This window comes from Microcebus murinus, chromosome 5 (genome assembly GCF_040939455.1).
Source record: "Microcebus murinus isolate Inina chromosome 5, M.murinus_Inina_mat1.0, whole genome shotgun sequence".
NCBI lineage: Eukaryota > Metazoa > Chordata > Mammalia > Primates > Cheirogaleidae > Microcebus > Microcebus murinus.
This window is the reverse complement of record NC_134108.1, coordinates 26708514-26736492: the sequence shown is the minus strand read 5'-3', so window position 1 is coordinate 26736492 and position 27979 is coordinate 26708514. Positions and strand designations below refer to the sequence as shown.

Sequence of the window (27979 nt, the reverse complement as noted above, 5' to 3'; positions counted from 1 at the left end):
ACTCTGCCATTGTAAATTTGGTGACGTTAGGGAAGTCTCCGATCCCGTGGATTGATAGAATATGGCAATTTTTCTTCATATGGTTCTAGAATTAACTAATATAATGTGTTTAAAATCACTTTTAATAAGAAAGTTCCATATAATTATATAACAATATTATTCAGAGGAAGAGAAAGAAGCTTTTCATAGTTTTTCCACATTAAAATTATTTATTTACATAGTGAAGATAGAGGTTTGTCATCATTCTTTCTGCCACCAGTTGAAATTATGACATAAAGAAAACTATGTAGACTATGATGTAACACGTTGTTCTTCCTGGTTCCTGTAAAGTAAGTTAAAAATACATATAATGCAGATTATTTATCTTATGAAGAATATGTTTCAGGTTACTTAAGTAATGTGACATGTATTAAAATATTAAATATTTTTAACCTTGCCTTAAAATTTATAACTGTAATTTTAAAGCTCCATAAAGTGATACTAGGGCATTACAATTTTCATTTATTTTCAGTGACTCAAATGGAGAAAGGAAAGAAGGAAGGAAGGAAGGGAGGGAGGAAGAAAGGAAGGAAAGAAGGGAAAAGAAGGAGAGAGGGAAGGAAAGAGACAGACAGGGAGGAGGGAAGGAAGAAGGGAAGGAGAAAAAGAAAAATGGGTCCTAAATTTACTGCAAGGGATATTGGGTAATATAATTTTCCTATATGCTGGGGAAGAGAAAACAGAATGGTGAATGTGCCACCTTAGCTCTGCCACAGACACTTAGGGAAAAGAGAAATAATGTCTCATCAGACCTACAGGAATCCGAGGATTTTGGCCAATAAGTTGTCTGTGGTTCAGTCTGGTTTGGGAAGGGTATAGATATTGTATATCCTGGGAGATTTTTCTGAAAACTTTCACAAACTCTCAGGTGAGAAGAAAAAAAAAAACATAGGCTTCATAAACTATGCAATCTTGGTTTGCCTTTTGAAGTTAACACTTTGGAAACAATCTATACCAGGCTTTAGGGACTTGAAACCCACAGAGGCATGGCTAGGCATTGGATCTAATTCCATTACTGAATCCCGCCCTTCTATCCATTCACATTTTAGCTTTTTTCTTAGCTACTAGAAGAAACATTTCAGGTTCAGCAGATACTTTGACAAAATTAGCAAGGCTTGAAGTCAGTTTCTTGTTTGTAAGGTGAGTCAAAGAGAGCAAAAGAAGCTGTAAATGAAAAGTGAGGTCAGAAACGCAGGGGTGAGAACTGAGTTCGCTAACTGGGATTACAGAAACATGGGAGGTCAGGGTTAGGAGGTTAAGGAAAAATGATCGCAGTCTTGGTTCCAGGGCTAAAGCAAGGTCAGGACAGAGAAACAAGTCTGAACCCTGATGGCCTGTTGAGAGGCTGCATGGGGTGCTCTCAGATTTACTGCAGAGGCAGGCTCACTGGCCCAGAGTCCCAGCCCATGCCATGTGGGAAGTGGCCTGCCCTCCAGTTGAATGTTGACATTACCAAGACCCTCAGCCTTGGAGATTTACATTTCACTCATACCTCAGACCTAATCACAAACTGGGGTTCCTTTGCTTGTTTGTTTTACTTTCTCAGATGGTTGATGGGGAAAGCAATTCCTCCTAATAGTGATTTTTCACTTCCAACAGCCCCCTTCCTTAAAAAAGAAAAAGAAAAAAAACCTCAAAAGGTTTTTATTTTTCTTTCCCTCTCTTTGCAGCAGAAATGCACATAGAATGTGCCTGGAGTGTCAGGCTGCTCTATTATCCAGATGGCAGTACTCAAAACTCCCAGGACTTAGTCACCTCCCTTCTCAAGTGAATATAAAACATGGAGCATCTTTCTTCTCAGAGTAAGACTAACTTTAGGTCACCCTGGGCCCATTTATCACTAGTTACTTGAAACATTACAGGATCTATTGAATCATATATCCAAAGTTATAGAAAATATAATTTTCATTTCATGATGGATCTTTTATTATTAACAGTTGCCTGGGCTGCCTGACCTTGGAAATCTCTCTCTCTTGCATGATTGCAGAATCCCTGTGTCCAAATGTGGATCTTGGCCTTTTAAATAATGTTCTCATATTTTACCCAAACTTGTCTGTCTTGGCTAACCAGAGGTTTACTGTGGACTGATCCGTGTAGGGAAGCATAGAGTGTGTGTATATTTCTAAGTGCCTGAACTAACATGGGACAGGCCCTATGCATAGTTGCTAACCTGATGAAAAAGCCTCAATTAGGTCCTCAATGCTGTCATTATCCAGAGTGGTTGGGCTTGGAATCAGAGCATGTGCACACATCTGTTGTCAGATTTCTTTGCTTTAAAAAAAAAAAAAAAAAAGGAAGACGTTTCAGATTGTAAGTTTTATTGAATTTGGGGAATTGGGGGAGTTCTTAGAAAATGATGATGATTTGGAATAGGTTTATGTATCTCCCCTGGATGAAACTCTAGGGTCTTGGTTTTCTGTTTCATGAGGTGGAAGATCCAATTCCAAGTCAAGAACACATTTGTGACAATTTAAAATAAAGGAAAAATATGCCAAAAAAGCACTTGAGCAACCCCTTTGGCTTCTGTTTTATCTGCCTTGACCTTGACTTGAAATATGCCACTCCCTTCTTCTCTCTCAACTCCCCTCCCCCACAGAAAGCCTCCTCCTTTCCCAGCCCACTGCCCAGGGAATACCTTCCTACCTTTCCATTGCCCAGGAGGAACCACTGCCAGTGAAATTAGGCCTCAGGGCTCACTTTTTTCTAGGACTCCCTTCATTGAGGTGTCCCTCTTTATTCGTACTCTCTCAACCTGGACATGGTCTCCCACACTGTGATTTTTAGATCCTACTCATTACCAGCAGTGTCTAGATTATAACAGGAGAAACCAAGATTCCTGCAGCGATTGACACGGTGACTTAGTCTAGAGTGATAGAGTTGGACTGGTTTAAGTAACTGCTTAATGTGTCCTAACTTACTCATTTTAATAATATGTCTATCCACAAATAGTTTCAGAGTCATGATATAGTAAATTTGGGGAATGAGGAATGTGTGTTTAATATCTTTTCTATTTCCTTGTGAGTGGCTATAGAGTGAACTTTCAACAACACCAATTGAGTAAGAGAAGTGTTGAAGTCTATATACGGAAAGCAGTAAACATATAAGAAAAAGAAAAATACAATTTGTTTGGTTAAAGAGAGTACTCTGATAATAAACTGTGACATGAAAATAATCCCCCCTTTTAATTAAGCAAACATCTACATTCAGAATTAGCCCCATTCTACAGTTCGAAAAATAGAGAAATAAAGCATTCAAGGATCTCATCCAATATAACAAAAAACTAGGCAAAAGCAAATGGCTTACAGATGCAGGATATTTTTCAAAGCAGCAGCAGAAATCATGTTATCTTTGATGTAACATGTGTAGCACTAACACAAATGTTTGCCTTTGAGAATTACAATAGTCAGAGGGGAAAAAATCTTTTTCATCTTTTTTATTTTAAAATTCTTATGTGTATGTAGTCACTTCTCTAAGACAGGCCAAGGTATTTTTTTTTTATGAATAACAAATTTGACTAAATAAATTATGCAATAAACTAAACTAAAATTTCCTCCTAATAAATCTTAAAAGTTTCTTCCTCTTTTCACCAGTTCTTTCATGAGAACACAGGCATGATGACAATGGCCAAGACAAAGGTCTTCCTCTTTCTTCCCAAATCCTGTAGACTGGAATATTTGTTGCACTGGGTGGAGTCACTGCAGTCCTTATCCAGTGAGTCACACTTCTTGGTCTCTGCCCTCAAGTGGCTCTCAGATCAGAGGCAGTAGACAAACAAGTATCCTGTTAGGAGTGAGTACAGACAGCCACAGTAGCACATGAAGCCACTGAACTCAGTCCTGGAGTCCAGGATATGATTTGTAGAAGATGTAAGAGCCAAACTCATACGTAAAATAGGTGTAGGAATTAGCCTAGTGAAAGAGTGTTCTGGAAAGATGGGACAGGAAATGAGAAAATCTCGAGTTGAAAGAGCTTGCAGAATATGAGAAGAAGTCAGAGAAATTCAGTGTGACGGGAATTGAGTAAGAGATAACTTAGAGTAGGAAGTAGGGATAACTTCGCTATTAGAATCTTTCTTCTGTGCTTTTCGTACACATTACATTCGGTACCACTAGTAGCGTGCTAAGTTGAACAGACAAGAGTAGACCTAACTGCTTGCTGACATGTCGTACAAACTTGTGGATAAATATGAAGACTTTAGGTATGAACAAGGATTGAATATTTTCCTTAAATGTTAGGTTCGCTCTACTCTGTTCTTCCTATGGTAAACTAAATTCAAACCCAAGTACTGTAAGATTGGCACTAAATTTGATCAACTCGTGTATTTCGTTCATGTGTTACCTGCAAACTCTTTCTTTCAGAACTCAAAGGAATTTTTTTTCTTAAAAGCTCTAACATTGACATTCTGAATAATTTCTCCCTTGTCCAGTTAGTTTTTTTTAAAGATATGTATTGAGATTATTTTCCTGATTTTGGAAGAACTACATACTCATTTTAGGAAACTTGAAATATATAGGAAAGCTATATAGAAAAATAGAAGATCACCCACAACACCACCAAGGGGGATGACCATTGTCAATATTAACTTGTACAGAGTATTTATGATATTGTTTTCTAAGCTTTTCTATAAAAATATTTCATAACAAATATTTCAACAATTTGGGTGCATTCTTTCTTTTCACATACATATATACATATGATATATATATTCCAGTCATTTTAAAATTCATTTTAATTACATAATTTATGAATACATTCTTATTTTGCAAGTTTTTATAGAACTGTATCTAGTGTGTAACTTTTAGCCCTGTTGAAAATACCTTGTAAGCTATAAGGCTGTTGTATTTCAAAGAGCTTGGGACTCCTGCAGGTCTCTATTCATTAGTTTTAGAGCACCTCTGTGTCATGACGTAGGTGGCAGTATTATTATCCTTATGTTGCAGATGGGGCATCCGAAGCAGACAGAGGTTGCATAACCAAGACAGGGTTAGAAATAGAACTGGGGTTATTTTGAAAGTAGATAGAGTAAAAATCAGGGGTAAAATTAAATATTGATGATTTGTAATCTGTAGTCAAAGCGTCATCTCTTTGAAATGAAAATGCATAAAATACATTGGCCCTCTGTTATTTTTCCATAAATTAAGAACCAAATCTGACCTCAGGGAGACCACATGGATCTCCATGGAAAGTTAAGCTAGTTGCATGTGAGGAGTTGCTGCCAGAATTTTGCCTGCAAGCTTCAATGCCACATGAGAGCTGCAGGAATTCTAATAGATTATGTTGAATATGGATGTTGAAATTAAAATACTCATACGTGTCTCTATGCAAGCACACAGACACACATGCAGAATTTTAAGTCCAAAAGCAGCACCAGAGCCAATTCCATGATATTTTTATTAGTAATCTTTCCTTGGGCGCAATTTCGCTTGAAGCTGGTGGGATTCTTTTTCCTGAGTCAAGCCTGCAGAATCAAGCCTGCTGGGAGTCAGCAAACCACAACAGACGTCATCAGGTCTCTCCTGCTTCAGGATATACATACTGATCACTGCAGGGGTCAGGGGAGAATTTTATTTTTGCTTGCGCAGGCTTGCACAATTGTCAGCGGATATAACCCTTGCCTTTCTTTGAAGTGTGAGCTATCAAAAACTAGATAAACCAGATGGAGCCATTTTATGATTCAAGGTGACAGAGCAGACCAATGCCTGAATGATATTTCTTTTTAAAGATGGAAATAGAATTACAAATTTGCTACATCTAATTTGCACCTTCCTTTGAAAAGGTGGAGCCCAAAAAGAAATTTTTCTCAAGAGCTTTTTCCTCCTGAGAAGTAATAACACTGAAAATAAGAAAGAAAGGTAACAAGATTGACTACATAATACATGGAGTTAGCAAGAGAATGAGGGGGAAATTTTCAACTATGAAAGTGACAAACGCTGAGTCCCTGGCATTCAGATAACCCCTATTCTCCTTGTGACCAAATAAATATACATTCTTGATTCCCAGATTCTTTCCATTCTTGGTGCAATACTTGAAAAAAAAATTGACCAGGTCTTTGGCATTTTCTTCTTTTCTGGGAATACTTCTAAATGACCCAGGGGAAATTTTCTAAACCAAAGAACAGTTTTGGCAGCAAAAATAAGCCTCTGTATGCATTATGATTGAAACAAAGTAATTTAGCCTCTAACTCATGCAAACCTCCACGAGGAACTCTATGAAAAGCAGAATAAAATGAATTCGATGGAGGCCGGGCGGTGGCTCACGCTTGTAATCCTAGCACTCTGGGAGCCCGAGGCGGGCAGATTGCTTAAGGTCAGGAGTTCAAAACCAGCCTGAGCGAGACCCCGTCTCTACTATAAAAAATAGAAAGAAATTAATTGGCCAACTAATATATATATATAAAAATTAGCTGGGCATGGTGGCACGTGCCTGTAGTCCCAGCTACTCGGGAGGCTGAGGCAGCAGGATTGCTTAAGCCCAGGAGTTTGAGGTTGCTGTGAGCTAGGCTGACGCCACGGCACTCACTCTAGCCTGGGCAACAAAGTGAGACTCTGTCTCAAAAAAAAAAAAAGAATTTCGGCCGGGCGCTGTGGCTCACGCCTGTAATCCTAGCTCTTGGGAGGCCGAGGCGGGCGGATTGCTCAAGGTCAGGAGTTCAATACCAGCCTGAGCAAGAGCGAGACCCCGTCTCTACTATAAATAGAAAGAAATTAATTGGCCAACTGATATATATATAAAAAATTAGCCGGGCATGGTGGCGCATGCCTGTAGTCCCAGCTACTCGGGAGGCTGAGGCAGGAGGATCGCTTGAGCCCAGGAGTTTGAGGTTGCTGTGAGCCAGGCTGACGCCACGGCACTCACTCTAGCCTGGACAACAAAGTGAGACTCTGTCTAAAAAAAAAAAAAAAAAAAAGAATTTGATATCTCTATATTTAATGCGTACAAAAGATTTTTTTCACTTTATTATTTTAACTCTATAAAAGAAAAACATGATTGATGATTTGCTAATAAGCAAGAAGGAATTAACTAGATTATTAATGTTAGTATTATAATTTACTTTTTTAGAATTCAGTTCAAAACAACGTCTCTAGGCCTTTATTTTTCTCATTTGTTCAATGAGGATAATAGGCCTTGTTTCAAAGGGTTGCTGAGATGATTAGATGATGCAATATAAGTAAAATGTTCAACCTACTACCTGCACACAGTAGATTTTTTTCTGACTCATTCCCTTCTACTTTCTTGTTGTCTTCTATGGTATTTGAATAATATGTAAGGACTTCAGGAGACTAATTGTGTAAAGTCCAACTAGTAATGGAACAAAGCCAGGTATGTCTAAAGGACCTACCATTTATGAGTGCTGACAACGTTCCTGGCACGTAATAAATATTCGATAAATATTAAGTTATTATCATACCACACACCTCGCTTTATCCTCACCATAACTCTGGAGAGTGTTTATTTTCATTCTCATTTTCCAGTTCATGAAACTAAGGCTTGGGAGGCACAGTAACTTGCCCAATGTCACACGGCAGGATTATGACAGAGCCAGAATTCCAGCTGTGATCTGCTCCAGAGCCCCTGGCCTTCTCACCGCAGCAGGCCACACACCCCTCTACCTAGGTATGGGCTGGGCAGTTCTCAGGGGAGTGCAGTCATCTGGAACAGAATGAGGAAGCCAGAAGTAAGCTGAAAGGACTTCTGGAAACAAACAAACAAAAAGACAAAGTAGCTGGGGCATTCTCATCCCTGCATTTTAAGAGAAACTCCCATAGAGTAGAGGTAGCTACCTTAGAAGTAGCTACCTAAGCCTACTTACTTATAAAAATAATGCACTTCAAAGACACTGTAAACCAGTTTGGTTATCTGGTTTCACAGCCTCTAGAATATTCAAAGCAGTAGCATTGAAGGTAGGGACAGGCTGCTGCAGCCAATTGCCTTGAAAACAGTAAAAGTGACCTGAAAACCTGCCAAATGCTGACACAAAGCTTTAAAAACCATAATAGCCTGGAGCCATTTAGCATAGGAGCAAATAGCCTAAAACAAGCAATGTCCTTAAAGTATAATAAATAATAATTGATATTCATCATAAAGTCACTTAAATTGTTAAAACAGAAGTATCTTACACATTTCATATAAAAAGAAATTTCATCCAAATATTCTTTTAAGTTCAGTAACTTTAATAGGAAGTACTAGTGGGAAAAAAATCACTTAAATGAAATACCTCCTCTGTTCATAGTATTAGCAAATCAAAGAGGTATGATAAAATTAATTTTTCATCATCAACCCTGAAGATTTAACCACATAAACTTTAATCTTTGGCTTTGTTGGACTTTATTCTGCCATATATCTTTTTTAGTTGGGTGCTAGAAATTATACCAAAGACAAATGTTATTAATATTAGGCATACCCTTAAGCATTCAAGCATCTGTAGCATGAGAAATGTGTTCTTGCTTGGCTTCAGGAGTCAGCAACTTTTAATTTACCACTAACATTTTTACCTAAATTTGGTCAAGTAGAAAATTAACACATTTTCGGGAAACACACAGACATGCACATACCCCTAAACATTCTTACCTTAAGCATTGTTGACTGAATGTGTTATATTTCATCATACATTTACAACATGAGTTTCACAGCCCTGGGAAGATAGGGACTCATTGTCAGTGAGTGGCAGTGGGTAAGGCAGAAGATAAGGCAGGGGAAATTCCAATGGTATCAAATTATTAATTTGGGATTTCAAGTCAGAGTCCTCTTATGACTTTTATCTATAGGTTTTCATGCATCTTGGGACAAGTCATTTGAATCCCTTAGAAAACCCCATCTCAGCGCAGTTGGCAGGCTGGAGGGATAAGGCAGAGCACATTCAGGCCCACGTTGCAGATTACTGAATCCGACATAAATCAGGAAGATACACCCTCATCCCCTGAAGTCCTGTCCAATCTTTTGGTAGCCCATCAACTAAGAGTTGGACAAAAGTGCTCCTGAAGACCAATTGATTTTCCTTTTTGATTTTGACTTTCTGAGTGATCTTGGACATATATGCAAATATCCTGTAGATGTAACATATGACCATTATGGCTAGCCTGACTCAAAATGAGATCAACTCCTCACCATCACAAACAGTCCTGAGCCCAACCCAGTCAAGAAAAAGAAACCAACACTTGGCATGTGCCTGGACCATCATTATATTTGAAGTTAAAGGAAAACATTTGAACATTCTAAGCAACGAAAAGAACATGGCACCTCCTCACCACAAGTAATTCAAAACAAAACAATACAAACTCTTAAATTATGGTAAAGAAGTCCTATAAAGTTCTTATGTTTCTTAAGGTATTTATTTCCATATATGTGAAAATATATATAAACATATATATGCATATATATATATATAATTTGGCTTTTATATATATCTATATTATGTATGTATATCAAAAGAAAACTCCTTATTCCAAATAAACTTAGTGATCTTGATGCATTGATCCCCTAAATATGGGCTTGCCTGTGTATTAACTGATTTTTGTGGCCAAGCATGTCTCACCTTTAGCAGTGTATGCCTAGGTTTTACCCTCCCTGGCCCCACCCAGAAATGTCTCATGGTCACCCATCTAACTTAGTCCTTATTTTTATAAAAATGTAGACTCTGCTGGTATCCACTTCATAGAGTCAATATACATATTACTAAGTCGATTCTTTTTTTTTTTTTTTTTTGAGACACAGTCTCACTCTGTTGCCTGAACCAGAGTCACTCTGTTGCCCGAACCAGAGTGCCATGGCATCAGCCTAGCTCACAACAACCCAACAACCTCAAACTCCTGGGTTCAAGCAATCTTTCTGCCTCAGCCTCCCAAGTAGCTGGGACTACAGGCATGTGCCACCATGCCCGGCTAATTCTTTCTATATATTTTTATTGGCCAACTAATTTCTTTCTGTTTTTAGTAGGGACAGGGTCTCACTCTTGCTCAGGCTGCTTTCAAACTCACCTTTCCCTGCCACTAAGTGGATTCTTTAACATATAATACTGAAAGTAAATACTACAGAAGTGCAAAGTACTGTTATTAAAATTGACCTGCTTCTGAGGTTAATAAATGATTCTTTTGAAATAAATGGTTCAACCAAGTAAGATGAACAAAGCTAAAGACATTTAGCTAATTTTCTTCTGGTAAATTACAGGGTGACTTGTAAGAATTGCATTGTTTCATGTAAGAAATTAATTATCAGAAAACAATGTTTTTATATTTTACAAATAGTTAAAGTAAGTATTAAAGAAATTGAACAGCTAATACAGCTAAAATAAAAAAAAAGAAGAAGAAGAAGAAAAAAAAAGAAAGAGCCATCAAATTGCATCTGCAATTAGTGTTGTTATTGACCCTCAAATATCTAAGCTACAGATGCACAAAACCTGTACCACCAAATATGTTTTTTACCATTATATCCCCCAATATACTCTATCATTTTATCCCCTAATATACTCTTGAAAAATTTTGTCTATGAAACTGCATTAATTTGGCAATATAGTTGATCCTTGAATAACATAGCAGTTAGCGGCAACAACTCCTGTGCAGTGGGAAATCCATGTATAACTTTTGACTGCCCAAAAACTCAACTAGTGTTAATAGCCTACTGTTGACCAGAAACCCTACCAATAAGATAAACAGTTAACACACAGTTTGTATGTTATATGCATTATATACTACATTCTTACAATAAAGTAAGCTAGAGAAAATAAAATGTTATTGAGAGAATCATAAGGAATAGAAAATATTACTACTCATTAAGTGAAAGTTGATCACCATAAAGGTCTTCATCCTTGTTGTCTTTACCTTGAGTAGGCTAAAGAAAGGCAAGAAGGGGAGGGATTGGTCTTGCTATCTCAGGGGGGGGCCCAGGTAGAAGAAAATCTACTTGTAAGTGGACTCACATTCACACCTGTGTTGTTCAAGGGTAACTGTAATTCTTTTGCTTTTCCTCTTTCTTCTTTATGAACCATAATCAATTAGAGCTTCTGCTTAACAAGGCATAACAATATCACTTGACTGAGTTGATATAATTGATTTCTTCAAGGCATCTTTTCTTATTATTGTGCTATAACCAGGTACTTGTACTTCTCACCTTGTTTTCTTAGCTTCTGTGAGGGTATATTTGTGCGTGGATAGTTATTAAAACTGATGTTTCTGTGGGGATGATCACTGAAGAGTCCATTTGGCCATCTTGCTCTGCCCTCCACCTGAGTTGATATAATTAAAGTTAAAACAAAGAATTTGACATTTTTTGGCAATCTGTATAATCTTATCAAAGCTAAATATTTTATTTCTACTAGCCTTTTATATGTTTATATATTTACTTTCATAAATATTTATAATGTATTATATATTAAACCACTTAATGCACTTACGTATGCATGATAATATAGTCTTTAAATATATTGAAAAGTATTCTTATGGACCTTAATTCCCTGTCATGCCATCTCTCTGAGGAAGGAGACTGCTGATCAAACTCAAGCCTCTTTTCACAGAGGAGAAGCTTGAATCCCAGAGTGATTATTGCTTTGCCCAAGATCAAACAGCTATTAAAGATTAAATTTTCCTTTGTCCATATAGCACTTTTAGGACCAACCCCATCTGTTTGCGGTGGTCTCTAAATAAGCACCCACATTAACAGCAAGAAGCTCACAGAAAATTGGTCCAATCAAATGATTATCTTTCAGGTCTCCTCTTGCCTCTGCTGTCCCTGACAACTCTAGGCATAAGTACTTGTTGTACAAGATAGCCTTCTTTATATTTACACCTACCTCCATTTTACCATTGCATTATATCAGTAGTATTATGGTCTGCCTCTCCTTCTAGTAATAGTTCCTAAGAGTACAAGGGCTATCTCTTCCTGATCTCTTTAATATTTACCACACTTAGTTTCTTAAGTGTTGATTTGGGATGGATTAGATTAGACTGAAATGGCACAATGTTTCATTTTATTTAAATACCTTCTGTATGCCAATAATTTCAAATTAATATCTAAGGACTGACTTTTCTCCTTTACTCCATACTCAGACCACCTACTCGATATATACTTGGATATCTAAAAGTCATCACGAACTTAAAATATCCAACCAAATGATTGATTAAATATATCTAAGTATATTTCTTACTATCCCAGCAAATAACACTGAAACCTGGCTGTTCTCTGCCTTTCACACACCAATCCATGAATTTTTCCTAGCAAACCTACCTCCAAAATATTTCCTGAAACTGTTTATTTTTCTTCAGTCTCACTGCTACTACCCTAGCATCCTTTCTTGAATTTTATTAGCCTCCTGGTTAATTTCTGTTTCTACTCTTGTTCCTATACAATTTCTTTTCCACAGAGCTACCAATGTGGTCTTATGAAAACTGTACTAGATCATGCCATTCTTCTGAAAACCTTCTCATGCCTTGTCATCACACTTGGAACAACATCCCAAATCATTCTCTAATCTACATAGACCAACACTGTCTGGCCTGGAATCTCATCTCATGCCACCCTCTCCCTTGCTCATGAAGTCCCTGCCACTGCCTTTCTTTGTTTTTCAGACATAGCAAGCTAGTTCTTGCTTTAGAGCCTTTTTTGGGGTTGTTGTTTCTGGCTAAAATCATCTTCCCCCAAATCTCTGCTAGCTTCTTCTTATCTTTGATTGTCAGTTCAAACATTACTTACTTCAAGAGGCTTCTCTTGATCATACAGCTAAAATAGTTCCCTAGCCACTATTTAATTAATTCATTAATTCAATGTTTTGTTTTTTATAGCACTGAGTATTTTCTTGTTAATGTAACTGTGTGCCTGTTTGTGTGTTTGATTTCTGAGTCTTCTCACTGGAGTGAAAAGTAGGACTTGTTCAAAGCTTTGCTTCATGCTCAAACTGGTGACCAGCCCACAGAAGGTACTTAATGCTTGTTGCTTAGTGCTGTTAAATTCATTTCCCTGCCTTTAACATCCACCACGACTACAAGGAGAATGAACTCCGGTGCCTTGGAGTCTACCTGATAAAGATTTGTCACCTAGGGACAAGAGACCACATCCCTTTTCCACTTCTGGGCAACTACTCACATCTCTGTGAAGACTGGTTATGAACGTGAAGTAACCTTTTGCTCCAGCAGTTCCATCCTTCAGGCGCTGCCATGACCTTTCCTTATCTTGGTGCCTGATGAGCCAAAATGAGTCCTTTTGTCTCATTGCCCTGACCATGTTTAGTGATACCTGCAGTGCAGGAGGTAGAAGCCACTGGCTGAGAAGGTGGGGGAAACTATGAAGTAGTGTTTCTGTTAAGTCTCAGAGATTAGAGGTAGAAACCTCTAGAAGGAGAAAGGGAGTAAAAGGAGGTGGTGACTAAAAAAATAAATAAATAAATCAGCTCACTCATCCATTTTACCCCTCTGCCAGGAGACTCTGAAATCTTTTTTTTTTTCCCAATTAGCTGTTTTTTGGTGCAGTTCCATCCCGACTGAGTCTCCATCAGATCACTGTGAGCCTCTGCTATTTCCCACATTACAGGTGTGTGTTTGAGATGCCCATGAGGCCACCACTTGGGGGTACATGGTCATTCATTCATTGAAAGGATATTTACTGCACCCAGCGAATTAACTGTTCTGATCAATGGTTATGGCAGTAGCATCACTCTTGGTCCAGGCTCATGTCTTGGTGCAAAAGACCCCAGGATCAGCAAGACATTGCTAGGTCTGAGAAGCTCAGAGACATTCTGCAGCCCTCAACCTGGAGTCCTGCCTTTGTGCACTATGCAGAGCCCTAAGGAGTTGGTGCTTAAGACCTTTTTATCTAAACACTTGATGTAGGACCAAGGCCACCAAATCCCATGAGTTGTCCCTCAGCCCCACACCACACTAATGTCATCAGTGCCCTTTCTCTACTCTTCAACCGGGGGCTGAGGAGTGAATGGTTCAGAGTGGCTCTGTAGGGATGTTCCCTTCTGCTCCTTGAACAGAGTAGCTTTCCTTTCCCTTCCTGACCCCCTGACGTTGGGGAAGAAAGCCATTTCTCACTTTCTTTTGACATCTTCAGCTTCTCATAATACACTCTCTCTCAAAGCCAGGGCCAAAGCAGCTATTACTCTCATAAGAAACTTCTGAGTCCTCTCATTGCAGGAGCCATACCATGGCAAAAAGGAAAATCAAAACAAAACAAACAAACAAACAAAAAAACAGAAGACTCTTTGGAGTTGCTTTACTTTTTTCAAACCACAAAGACATCATTTAGAAAACTGGTATTTTAATGACCTAAATGATGCTTGTAAGGCCTGAAAAGGTAAGGAATTTCCCCAAGTGCTTTGTTTGCCAGCCAGGAGCAGGCTTCTTGCAATATCTTGAAGGGGTTGACTTTTCCAGGTAGCAATTCCTTACCAAGAAAGCCCTTGGTAATTCAGTAACTGCATCCTTTAATGGAAAGCTAGAAAAGAATGACATTTTTAGAAATTCTCTAGGAATAATTATGTCATAATGGACTTCCAAAGATTTAGAGAGGAACTAGTTTATAGTCACTGTTTATGGCTATCTATTTATTAATAGATTGCACTAGAAAAAAATAATTTTAACCCCTGTTTTATAGAATTGTATCTGGAGAGCCTTCCATATGATCTGAAACACACATTAAGAGTTAGAACATGAGGAAAGGAGATGGCAGCAGATCAATACTGAGGTAAAGGGCCCAGCAGCCTGTAGCCTCCAGGGTGTTAGATTTATGTTTCGCATCATTGCTAATGGACATCTGTATGCTTTTCTTTTTTCTCTTTACTTTCTTTTTTATCTTTATCTTCTTTTTCCTTCATCTCCTTGACCATTCCATGCCAAACATACAACCTTTATTTTTTCCTACTTTTTACTTCTCCTATCTTTCCCCTTCATATATCACCTTCGTCTCGTCTACTGATGGCACCCAGGGCTGAAGGGGTTACTGACCCCAGTTCCATGGAGGAGAGTGAGGGTAATTCGGAGGGAATTAAAATAACTGGATTTTACCGAATGCCTGCGTTGTCCCCAGCCTTGTTCTTCCATGTGCCTTCCATACCTTCCATGTACTCTCTCATTTAATCACCTCAGCTGTCTAATTTTATCCAACTCCCTAGTTCTATTGAAGAACAAAAGCAGTTTTGTTTTGTTTTGCTTCTGAAAACTCTGTCTCCAAATGTTCTAGAGTAAAATCCCATGTGAAATGCCAATTTGAAGAAAATAGAGGGAAGTGGAGGGTTTGACCAATAGGTTAGAGATAAGAACAATATAACTCCTTGTAAATCCCAAGTAGAACCACAAGTAGATGTCTGTAACCAATGTCTTTCATTTGCACATTTGTGCTCTGGAGGAAAACGTGACTTAACCAACCATGTTAACGGGGGAAAAGTTCTAACCCTTCAATAATTTCAAGAAAACCAGAATATAGTTTAGGTCACAAAGAGAACTTGATTTTGCAACACCAACTATCCCTTTTGAGGTTTCCCAAAAATGCTGTGGCAATCCCACACAGAACTCTCTCCATATTTTTACCACAGAAACAATAATGCTAATTCAGCAGTATCTGAATTCTTGCTGTGATCTAGACTACTTGGAGAAGTGCTTTAAGGAAGACAGCAAAGAAACAAAACTCTGCATTCTCATAATATAATGTAATAAAAATGAAAGAGAGAATTTATAAATTTCCATGTAAGATGAGCAAAGAAACAAATGCTAAATAAAACAAGGCATCAATTATAATGTGAGTGTAAAGGGACAAATAGGATAATTAGACTTAATTAGGTTTGGTAGGGCCAAGATTGTGAATATTTACTCTTCTACTATTCTTTCAAATAAGTGAATGAATGTATTAATAAATTGTTACTGAGAAGAGGAATGAGGAATACAAGAGGTAGTTGAGAACTCTGAATGTGAGGTTGATTTTCCCAGGGTTATACTTTCCTTTCTTTAGGGATATTACTTAAAAGCTATGCCTTTGTATCACTCTGCAACACCTTTAAACATAAGGAACTATGTAAAGGTGATGTGAAATTTATAGGCTTATGTTTCCCTGGTAGAAGGACTATAAATATAAATGACTAGGTAACCAAATTTACTACATAGAAATAAAGCCAAAGGAAGTAAGGCAGAAAACAGAAGGGGACTGGTCCACCAGACACATGACTGTCCTTGCTTCATCTCTGCATCTGCTACCCCAGAACAGACATCAGCTGGGGCCCAGGTTTGATTTCCCACATGTACTGTTGTCCATGCAGAAAGTGACCCAAGTCATTTTTTTTAACTCTTAGAAACATTTAAGGCTCTTCCCCTCCCACCCCCCCCCACATTTCTGGTCAAGCTGTTTAGAAAGCATAGATGCAGTTGGCACCCTGTTATTGTAAGCAGCCACGTGAAATGGCTCTAAAAGGAAAATATCTGTCCAATGTCTTGGGTAAATCTGTGGACTCCATTCACCAATTTCACATCATCATTCTCTGGTTCTTCAGACCCAGGAATTGCAGTCAGAGACAGCAGAGTTGCTGCAGTAATTTTGTTTACATAACAAAGACTACGCTGATAATCTTCCATTGCTAGCCCCAGAGGTGGGTCCAGTGCATGGCAGTGGCAATCACAAGTGATGATATGGGTCACTTTCCACAAGGAATACAGTCATTTTAAGAGTTTAGGGTCTGATTTAAAAAATACACCCCATTCCTGAAGGGAGACCAGATGTTCAATTGATTTTTTTTTAAATGTTCATGTGAACCATGTGCAACATGTTCTCTCTGTCTGGTCATGCTGAGAGATGAAGACTTTCTTCAACTTTTGATGAAGATTGTGGCAAAGATCAAAAATCCAACCAGGTGGTAAGAGTCATGACCACAGTGGCAGTGAAGATGTGACTTTGGCTTGAGGAACACAAGGTGTAATCCTGCCGTGAAGAACAGCTATAGAAAAAGTGCTGAGGCATCATAACTATTCTTTCTTTTCTTCAACTCACCAGATTTAAATGTTTGTGATTCAGCCAGATATAGTTACAAGCTGCAAATCAAGAATGGTTTCTACTGCTGTATACAACATCCTAACCAATCAATTTGGTTATGCTATACAGTAGTATAGCACAGGGTTAAGACAGTGTGCTTGTCAGCCTTCTAAAGCTTGATAGTATCTGAATCTTTAGCAAGTTATTAATATTTTCATAGGGGATCATAACAGTGCCTACCCTTCTGGGCTTCTTGCAAGGATTCAATAAGGAGTTGCATATCAAGTGCTTAGTACTATATCTGATACATAAACACTCCAAGGAAGTTCTTGAGCTCAGATCTGTGGGAATCCAAAGTTTATGCTGTCTGGATCATGCTTCGTTACTGGCAAAATTAGAAAATGATCTGCCATTGGCTGAATGTTTGTGACCCCCTCCAAATTCACATGTTGAAACCCCAATCCCCAATATGATAGTATTTGGAGGAGGGGCTTTGGGGAAGTAATTAGCATATGACAGTGGAGTCCTCATGAATGGGATTAGAGCCTTTATAAGAAGAGACATAAGAGAACTTGCTTCCTCTCTCTTCCCCCCATGTGAGGATATAGCAAGAAGGCAGCCACCTGCAAGCCGCGAAGAGCACCCTCACCAGGATCTAAATTTCTGCTGTTTAAACCACCTAGTCTATGGTATTTTGTTATAGCAGCCCAAGCTGACATAAGACAGGATCCAATGGAAATAGTTAATTTATCTCTAAAGTCCCTTAAAACTCTAACATTGTATCATTCCTTTTTCTTTGCTCTGTTGGAATAAAAACTTTTCCTAAGCTATCAGTTTGCTAGCAACATAGTATCAACTCACCTGAGAAAAGTAGTAAGAATGTTCTTAAAGTTTTAAAATCATTAGAGCTAAATTTTTAAAAATTTTATTAAATAAAAAATAATTAGCAAAAATATAATTAACCACTCATGTTTTCCTGGCTATGGACAAACTCTATATCATATCATTTGGGATTTTTTAAAGTAGACATTTCTAAGATATTCTCTTCATTGTCAAGATATGGAAAAAGTTTGATGAAAAAAGTTAGTTATTATTATTAATAACAAAAACAAATTGAGACCTATTGTGCCCACATTTATATTATGGCACTACAATTCATTGCACTTCATAGTTAGTTGTACATATGTCTTTTTCTCCATTAAATTTGCAAACCATTTTAAGGACAGGGATCATGTTTTTGTATACTGAGAATTTACCATGGGGTAGCCACAATAAACCACTGAATGAATGCATGTTGAATGAATTAATGAATGTATGAAGGGTGCATCGCTAGGATTTTAAGTTATAAAGTATGACACAATGGCCCCTGCAATCCAAAATGAAAGGCCAAAGCATCAAAGCCAAGTAGTGGTATAAGTGAAGTCACATCACAGATAAATAAAATAAATAAGAGATGTTGCTTTGTTTAAATATTATAGAAGACTCAACTTTTAGGTGGGGCACAAAGACTTCATGAAGAAAATGGGATTTTATCTGGATTAAACAAATGAAAAAAATCTTTCCCAACAAGGAGGATGATTTGAGAAATAACATATTAGTTTCCTATTGCTGCTCTAACAAATCACTACACACTTAGTGGCTTAAAACTAAGCCACAGTTAGTGGCTTAAAACAAATTTATCTTATGGTTCTGGAGGTCAGAAGTCTGAAATGGGTTCCACTGGGCTAAAGTCAAGGTGTCTGCAGGTCTGAATTCCTTTCTGGAGGCTGGAAGAGAGAGCCCATCTTCTTGCCTTTTTTATCTTTGAGAGGCTCCCTGCATTCCTAGGTAAGAGGCCCCTTTTCATCTTCAAAGTCAGTAATGACCAGTTGAGTCTTTTCTCCTTGCATCACATCACTCTGGTACTCACCCTGCTGCCTCCCTTTCCCACAGTTAAGGATCCTCGTGATGCCTTTGGACCCATCCAAATAATCCAGGAGATTCTCCCTATTTTAGTGACAACTGATTAGCAACCTTATTCCATCCACTACCTTCATTCCTCTCTGCCATACAACCGAACATATTCACAGGTTCCAAGGGTTAGGATGTGAGCACCTCTGGGAGGCCGACTCTGCCTACCACACATAATATCAGAATGCCCCTGACATGTTTAGGCACCAGTATGATTGCCACAAAAATTTTGTTTGTTCAATATAAATTCAAATGAGTTTACAGGACTAGGTGAGTGAGAGCCTGTTTTTGAAAGTATCAGATGCCCAGCAAAGGGATTTGGACTTATTTTTTTAAGTAATAATTCTCTTTATGTCAAATTAATATTAATACTTGCCATTATTTTTCATATATTACATATTTGAAAATGACATGATTATAGGTTATGTCCAATCCACAATATCATGACTTTTAAAGATAAATAAGGCTTAAATGAATTTTTTTAATGGTTAATGAGAGACTTAAAAAACACAATTTAATAGCAGCTCAAGCAATTGCCTCCTCAAAGCAGGAAGAAAGTGATAGTAGCATTTAAAAGGCATTTACTAAAATCCTGGTTATATGTGGTTCTGAAGTTGATCCCTAACACTCTAATTGAGATACACAAACATGAGAGCAGCAAGATATATGAACATATGCAAGTCAAAGGTAGGAATAGTTTCTCTTGCACTTAAATGGCAACAGAATGTTAATGTCAAATGCAAAGATGTGTCAGAAAACAAGGAATGCAAGAAGTCTTATCAGCAGACCACAAAATGCATTCAGGAAGGAAAGCTTGAAGGTCAAAGAGTAGATTGATGAAGAGGTCCAAACAAGAAAATAGAGCAAGATCAGTTAGTGTTCATATCCTATAGGCAGAAAGATACACAACCATTTTAAGTAATTTACAGAATAGAAGGAGCAAAATATGATTAGAATTGAATGTGGGGTGGAAAAGAATATTACCAAAGGGGAAACCTTATAGAATCTTTTGGTGATAAAGATCTTTTACATGTATTGATATTGTCAAATGTTCTAGTGTGCTAGGCTTTCTTTCCTTGATTATGGTGCTATTAATCTTCTCACAACACTACATGTCAAACAAAGAAGAGTTCCCTGGACCATACTATGCAGAGAGTGTGCTGTATCTATATTATATATTTAACAACTTCCCTTTTTTCACCCTCAATTCTCCTGCCATTATAAGGGAAAATAACCTCTAAAGTTATCTACAATGTAAACATGATGTTTACTAGGTTTACATACAATATCTTCCAGCTTTTTCTTTCTTGTTTTTTATTAGTTACTCCCCTGGATGTCAGGAAATATAGGTGTTCGTAAGCACAGCAAAGCACTTAACCTTAGAAAGAATCAGGAAAGACAATAGAAAAAAAGATACAGCAAACTGTGTTTCCAATTACCAGCAGATGCTTTCATTTATTCTAAGCGTTCTTGTTTAGTTAACTGTACAAATTTTTAATCATATAAATGTGGTAGTGTTCTAGCCCCATGCTCTCTATTACCCTCTTCTTCCAGCTGATTTCACATGCCTCCTGCTTCTGGCATCCTTTTGCCATAAATACTGTGTCTGGGGCTGCCTGAATTTCAGGAAATACCTGTTAAGGAGTGAAATCCATTGCAGAGTTTATTTTATTTATCTTTTATGTTTTCTGGTGTGCGTTTCACTGAAGCTGTGAGGTTGTGGCACAGTTCTCTGAGTCAGCAGCACCATTGCCCACTGGCTATAGCACCATGAATGCCTACTTCCTTTTTTTTTTTCATCTGTCTTTCTTTGTCATCTGGTCACCATTCATTCATGCCTGGAATATTGCAGTGGGAAAGATTACCAGGCTTCATCCAAAGACAGCTTTACATGAATCTTTAATAAATCAAATGAAGGAGCAGGTCTTGGTGAAAGTATCCTGATGATGGAGATCAAAGACTCAGAGCCCTGCCTGTATTCCAACCATTCTGAAAATAGCAACAGGGGTGCAATGAAATGCTGCAAAGAAGGAGGGATGGCAACAGCAAAACTGGCCAAACTAAATTGTGTTTGACGTTTGATGAGAACAGACTTTCAAAAATAGCATTTGTTTTTGAAGTTCTTCAAGACCCCTGTCAAAATATTTATTACAGTGGCTTATACCTAATATTCAACCTTATCTCTAAAGTTAACCCTTAAGGGAAAAGGAATGAAACAAAATTGAAAAGCCAAGCAGTGGTTCAATGTCATGGATGTCCCTGGACACAGCCCTTGTTCTCACATAGCAGTTCCACTTGCTTATTTCCATTGAGAGTATTTGGCCTGAGCCAGCATGATTGTATCTAGAATGATTGAAACTTTTGCTGCATTTTCTTTCATAAATAACTAATATGGAGCAGGCAGAAAATAGCTGCCACGTAGCCTTGCTACTCAGAGTGTGGTCACAGCCCAACAACTTTGTCATCCACAGGGAACTTGATAGAAATACTGAGTCTCAGGTGCCTGCCCTGAGCTGCAGAATCAGAATCTGAGTTTTAATGGACTCCTCAGGTTATGTATATACATATTAACTTTTGAGAAGCATAGTTCAAAAATAGCATCTGAGAGACACCTTTTGGCATAGATATTTTATATAATTCATAATCACTGGGAGGTAATAAGTGAAAGAGGGAAAATAAAGAATAATTGGAAGAGGCAGCAGGATTTTACACTCAATACACATGGAGCAGTTGAAATTCCCTTCCCCCAAATTGACTTTGAACTCCATAAACATAAATGTAAATGAATATCAAGGGCAAAAGTAGGTCTGGTTAGAAGGCTTTCTTCCTTATCATTTTCTCACTTTCCTTTTGCTATGTTGTTTATATTGATAATTGTTTTATATTTTATTAGTGGTCTGGTTTGTTTTCATTATATGTAGAGAAAAGCCCTCATATGGGCATTTCCCAGCAGTTCCTTGAGGATGTCTGGGCAATCTCCCCTTCCATCTCCTGAGGTCTTCTCACCAGGCCTCATGCTTGAGAGCTCTCAAAATTCATCCATCTCATGAATGTATTTCAGACTTTCTTAGGCCACTTTTTTAAACATTATATTTGTTTTTTCACACTACACTTCTTTTAAAAACACTTGTAAGTTAAACAAAGATCAGTTAAGAGCAATTGAAATTAGTAAAATGTTTGAGAAATAAAGTTCCCAAGCAAAACATTTGAGGCCCTCATAAGTTTGCCTAGGGAAAGGAGACTAGCAGGAAGCCTAAAGACACATGTTCACTACCAGAGCATATGACACAAAGCTGCACAGCTCATGAACATCAAACATCCCCATGAGTCATTTTGGACTAAAAACAAAATTCCCAGAACCTATATAATATTAACTAGATCACTACATAACCCATGGTAAAGATTGTGCAGGCTGAAACTCAACACGTGGTTTATGGGCTATTATACCTCCAAAATGCACTTACAAAGAACATTTATCCTGTTGAGCCACTTCTATTAATGCATGCTTTGTTCTTCACCTATCTGCTCTCATTCAATGATTTTGCCTACCTTACCCCGCCTACCTATCTACCATTAAATCCCTCACATCACCTCCCTGGGCCACTCCCCAATACTCTCTATCCAGCACTCCTGTCTTTGATTTCCTCTACTCCTGCATTCTCATGGGGAACACAAATTTTCAAAGGGAGATCTACTCCGAGGGTGGAAGAGTTTGACTTTTCAGATTTCTAATAGGTCCCAGGAAAGTATAGCCAAAATTTGAGTTTAGTTAATTTGCCAATTATGATTTCCTATATCTTAAAAATAAAAAATATTAAAATTGTATAGCACATTACAGTCTTCTGTTTTTAGTCTTCTTTAATTCTTACAATATACCAGTATGACGGATGAAGCGCTACTGCCATCATACCTGTTTATAGGTAAGGGCACCAAGTTTGAGACAAAGCTTGGTGGTGAGTATGGATTGAAACCCAGTTTTTGTAACTCTGAGATAAGTGGTCTTGGAGGGTTAGAGTTTCCATTGCTATAGTTGTTTTTTAAAAGTTGACACACTCAAATATGAAATTCTGAAAAGTATACTCTACCACCACTTACGATCTTTCACAATCAGAGATAAATTCTGAAATCCTAGGAGGGTTATAGTCAGAGGATGCCAGGGTCACACACCAAAGCATCAGATGTCCAGTAAGGGAGGGAATAGGAGGCCAAAGTCATGAGCAGAGAGGATCAAAGCAGAGGAAATCAAGTCTTCCTGCCATTTCATTCTCAGCCCCTGTGTTACTGGGACCATTTGAGGTTGGAAAAGCCTCAGAGACAGTAAACTTAGCATCAGCCAAGACACCTAAGAGCCAGTGTAGGAGTTCGATGCTAGCTGAAACCCTAGTTTCTCCCTTTAGACACACAAAGAAAAATAAAAGAAGGAGAGAGAATTGGCACTGAAAACCAGAAGGGAGTCAGGGAGGCCAGGTAAGTTCTCCATACCTGAAAAAGGACCCAGGAGCTGGCACAAAAGGTTCTCACTTCAACAAATGCTGTTGTTCTCATAGTTAATACTTATTTGCAGAATGAATGAGGGAATGATTGGGTGTAGTTTAGACACCTGTTCTGAAAGCAAACTATGAATGTCAGTTCAACACCGCCTACTTCCCCCCACCTTGTCTTTCCCCCTTTCCTACGTGACAACGGTAACGTGCGCTGCCTTGTATGGTCGGTCTCTAGACCAAGTCCTTTTCCCCACTTGCTGGCGTTGTTCCTTGAGATTAGCTAAGGCCAGAGCTATTACATTTCTATTTCTCCTGAAGGACACTATAAATTGTTTGAGCTTCTTCCACTTAAACTACATTAAACAAAGTTGAAAGACTTGTTTTTCCTTCCCTGCTCTTTTTAATGTCTTTTGAATTGCATTTGTGAATCGAGGGTGGTCGCGCGCTCCCGTGCGTGTGTGTGTGTGTGTGTGTGTGTGTGTGTGTGTGTGTGTGTTTACACATCCACATTCGGATTGATCTGATGGAAAGGAAAGTTCAGGACAAAATAAATAAACTCCCTCAACAGTTTGAAATTTTTTCTAAAAGATAGATGTCACATGAAGGTCAATAAGGTGTAAAGTACCTCCAAAATATCTGAGTGAGAAGACTGTCATTAAGATGAAGTTTCATAAAGATCTGTAGATAGACTCAAAATAAAAGAAAATGGCAATAAATATGTGATGAAGGTTCTATTTTTTTTTTAAAAAAAAGGGTACATTCTCTAGAATGATTAGAAAGTTCAACATTGTTAATATTTTATTTTAAAAACCATATATAATAAGGACTTGTCTGCCTAGTGACTAGAGCACCCAACCCATAGTCTACAAGATTTTTATGTAGCCTTCAGAACACTAAAAATTCTTCAAAATACCCCAGGTTTTAAATCAACAATGTCTTTGACATTCTTTTCTTGGCCATATCCTTTAATATGGGGGGGATATCAATTCTTTCTTTTATAGCTGCAACCACACAGCACAGTCTTTTTCATAGAATTAGGTGTCCATTGGAACAAGCTGTTTTGTCTTTGTTAGTTCTCATTGCGTTTCTTTCACACAAGAAGGGAACTATGCTATTTTCCTCTTAATGGAATGTTAGGTCGACTCACAATGCCTGAAAAAAGAACTTGGTTATTTTGAAAGTCTATCTTAAAATTTCCTGTCCGTAGCACATTAATTATGGATATTAACATTTGTAAAAACCCTCACAAGTCACAGAGATGGGATGTCTTTGCTCCACGATTCCTCTGAGCACAAAACATCCCCACCCTTTTTCTCATCCCCAGTGATCCAAGCTTCTGGCTGTAGACACTGTCAAGGTAAATGATGTTCACTGAACAGGGAAAAACCATAGGTTTATGGGCATGTTCTTCTAAAGTAACTATCTGAAAAACAAAAGGATCACAGCCTATGAGATGCCAGCTACAAAATGTTAACAAAAGCACCCTTCGGAGAATTATTGTGGCAGAGAGATTTGTGTCCCGTAAATGCTCGCCTCACCTCAGTTTGTCTCAATCTCTTGAGCCTGCAGCTGAGCCAAAAATCTCCTGAGCCAAGCTTTCTCGCAAGATTTCCTGTACTTCCTGTTTCTACGTGAGCCAGAAATACCATGAGAACGACCTTTCTTGTGGTATTTTTGCACTTCTGCTCTGGGATGAAGATAATCCCATACTGGGGGATATATTTTTTAAATCGTGCAAACATTTTCAATTTCCAAATCTTCAAATGAAGTAGGTTCTTCCCTGGGAAGGAAAAGTTGAAATGATGTTTGCTTGGCCCTAACTCATCTCCACTAGGAAGTATCTGTGTTCAATAATCCCACATTTTGTAAATCCTTTAAAATGTTTTTACAAGGAAATATGTAAAACAGTATAGAGAGTACAGTGGAAATTTATATCCTTAGATTTTTTTTTAAAAAAGTCATTCTTGAAGAAATAAGCAATGATGTTTTGTGTTCTTAATATATTAGTGTATGTGATATATTATATCATATATTTGTTTTCTTTGTTCTTAACCCCTTTGTTCCAAGGGTCAGGATATCCTGATGCTAAGTACTATTGCAAAATAACTGAACAAAAATAAAAATAGTCAAATACTTAGGAAACTCTTCAGTTGTTATGTCAAGGAAGTTTGTGACTGAGGAGTGAGTTTAAAACATTATTCAGGAAATATGATAATAAAAGTGCAACAGCCTACATGTGCTTATTAAATAAAATCATCTCAATTCTAGAGAGCCTTGGTGCCCACAGTCTGATGGAAAGTCCGATAAGGACTGGACGGGCTGTCAAAGTGGTAGAAGTGTCAGAGTGATGCTTAAATCCTTTCATCCCTTAACAAAGAGGGAAGTAAAGAAAGGCACATCTTTCTGATAAAGTGGATCACTGATTATTCCCTAACTGGGTTGTATGCCTATCTGAATGTTATAGGAAAATCTGTTTGCTCAACATTTTAATGATGAAATCCCAAAAAGTCCTGTCTTCAATATCTCTACTGCTGTTTTATACTCTCTTGACCCTTCTTTACCCATCAGGAGAGAAATTAATAGTTTTCCATCCAGTAAAAAGGAAAGTCACTTAATCCAGTGTGGAAAACTAAACTTATTAACCCTGAGTTTAGAGGAATAATAATAACAACAACAAAATTACAGTAGCCTTTGCTGGTTTCAACTTTTTAAAAAATGAGGTGGGACCAATGAAAATAAAACACACTCAACAACGGTCTTTCTCCTGCTCCCCGTAAAGAAACATCAAGTGATTGTGTGATAAGCCAGCACTGGAAGGAATGTAGAGCAGGAGCAACAGCTTGTACATCAGCAAAATAACAGGCCAAGCAAAATGAAGCGCTTTGCAATGCAAAGACGTGAAGAGGAGAGGGAGATGGGATTGTTGCAATGTCCTCCAAGAAAACAGGGGCCATCACATGAATGTGCAGGCTCAAATTGTTCCTACAAACCCAATTTGCTGGCTAAAGTGCCAAATACAATACCACCCCTGGTTCATTTCTGTCCGGCGCCTTTCACATGAGCTACAGGGGGCATTCCCTTTTGTTGTGTTGGTTCTGAGTCGCAGGGTGAGCACCTCCATCTCTGAGCCTCAGGAAACAAGAGGCACATCCTCGTGGTTGCCCTCAATTCGACCACGCTCAGGTAGTTAGTGGCCCAGATATCAAGTCAACAGTGCTCTCTCTCCAGAGAATGAATTTTTAACACTTTCTTTCCTTTCCTTTCACTGCCATTTATGACCCCCATGAACATCCTTTAAAATTATTGCTTTTGTTTGAAAATGGGTTATTAACAATCCTGAGCCATGTGCCCAGACCACGCAAGCCCACTGCACTTATGCGTGAGGATCTCGACGCTTCCCTAATTTGCCTCCATTGGAGTTAGCTGTGGAATGTGATTCGATGTTATTTCCCTTCCAGCTGAAGGGCAGCTGAGGTTACAGAGGGATTTGACTAATAAGCCAAAACCCAGTTAGGTTTGCTGAGAACCAAATGACACAAAGGGTGAGGGGCGTGGAGCAGGAATGGTGGTACTGGGGTCCACCCAGCCCATCCCGGTGTGGCCTTGGTGGACAGGTCAGGTGCCCCCCGACCAGGGCTTCCAGAGGGAAGCAGCTGCAGATGGTTCTGGGGACACTCAGCTTCCCCTGTTTTTCCAGAGCTCCTTGGACCTTGCAGGGCCTGAGCCTGGGAAGTTTCTAGGCTTCCTGCACCACGGGGGTGACTCCTCACCTGACACCTCCAGATAACTGGCCTCTGGGGGACCTTTCTGAGAGACTGGTGAAGGGGGAGCCCCACTTCTTTGCCTGAAGTCCTTAAGAGCTAAGCCATTGGACAAATTTTGACAAACACCAAAAGAGAACTGAAAACAAATACATCAGAAGAAAGAAGAGGAACAGCAAAAGCTAAAACCTCGATGGCTTTTTCTTTTTTTCCCTGCTGTCATTCCAGCTGTAGCCTGGGATTAATTAAGTGCTGTGAACTCAGTGCCTGAGAGAGGAGGAAAAAAAAATGCATTCTATCTCTAAGGAAGGAGTACAGTAACAGTTTCTCACCAGTGAGAAACCCCGGGCAGGGAACCGCTCTCGTCGTCAGTGCTTGTGGCGGGACTGGAGAGACAGGGAGGTTGTGCCAGGCTGGAGGAGGCTTGTCTTTCCGACGCGGGAGAGGATTTTACAGGGATTCGCCTTCCCCTGGCTGGGAAGAATTTCCCCTGTGGCAGCGGCAGCAGCAGCAGCAGCAGCAGCAGCAGCAGCGCTACCTCCTCTTCTGGAGAACAGGGCAGAATGCCTGTGCTAGAGCGGTATTTCCACTCGGCAGAGCTAGGCAGGAGGTGGACGGCCCCAGAAGGTGTGCTGCCCTCCACCCCGGGCAGCCGGCCTGGGTGCCAGCAGGGGCCGCTGCCCTGGGACTTGCCAGAGATGATCAGGATGGTAAAGCTGGTTTGGAAATCCAAAAGTGAACTGCAGGCGACCAAACAGAGAGGCATTCTGGAAAATGAAGATGCTCTGCACAGCTTTCCAG

General features: G+C 38.8%; 1 protein-coding gene and 1 long non-coding RNA gene across 4 annotated transcripts in view; one reads left to right on the top strand and one right to left on the bottom strand.

Annotated features, from left to right (window-relative positions):
* Positions 1-27979, top strand: part of PDE7B (phosphodiesterase 7B) — a 310933-nt gene that overhangs the window by 137558 nt on the left and 145396 nt on the right. The window contains exon 1 of one of the 3 annotated variants that reach the window (XM_012739465.3): positions 27593-27979. The exons of the other annotated variants lie outside the window; for them this stretch is intronic. Within the exon in view, the coding sequence (XP_012594919.1) occupies positions 27742-27979 (238 nt within the window). The 5' untranslated portion in view covers positions 27593-27741. Of the gene's footprint in view, positions 1-27592 lie in introns of those variants that run through there. 3 annotated transcript variants of the gene reach the window in all.
* Positions 223-27596, bottom strand: LOC105857236 (uncharacterized). Its single transcript, XR_012919271.1, has 5 exons — positions 27511-27596; positions 11143-11257; positions 8608-8671; positions 7471-7689; positions 223-322 (listed from the first exon to the last, which is right to left on the bottom strand). It is a non-coding gene; the product is annotated as an uncharacterized LOC105857236 (long non-coding RNA).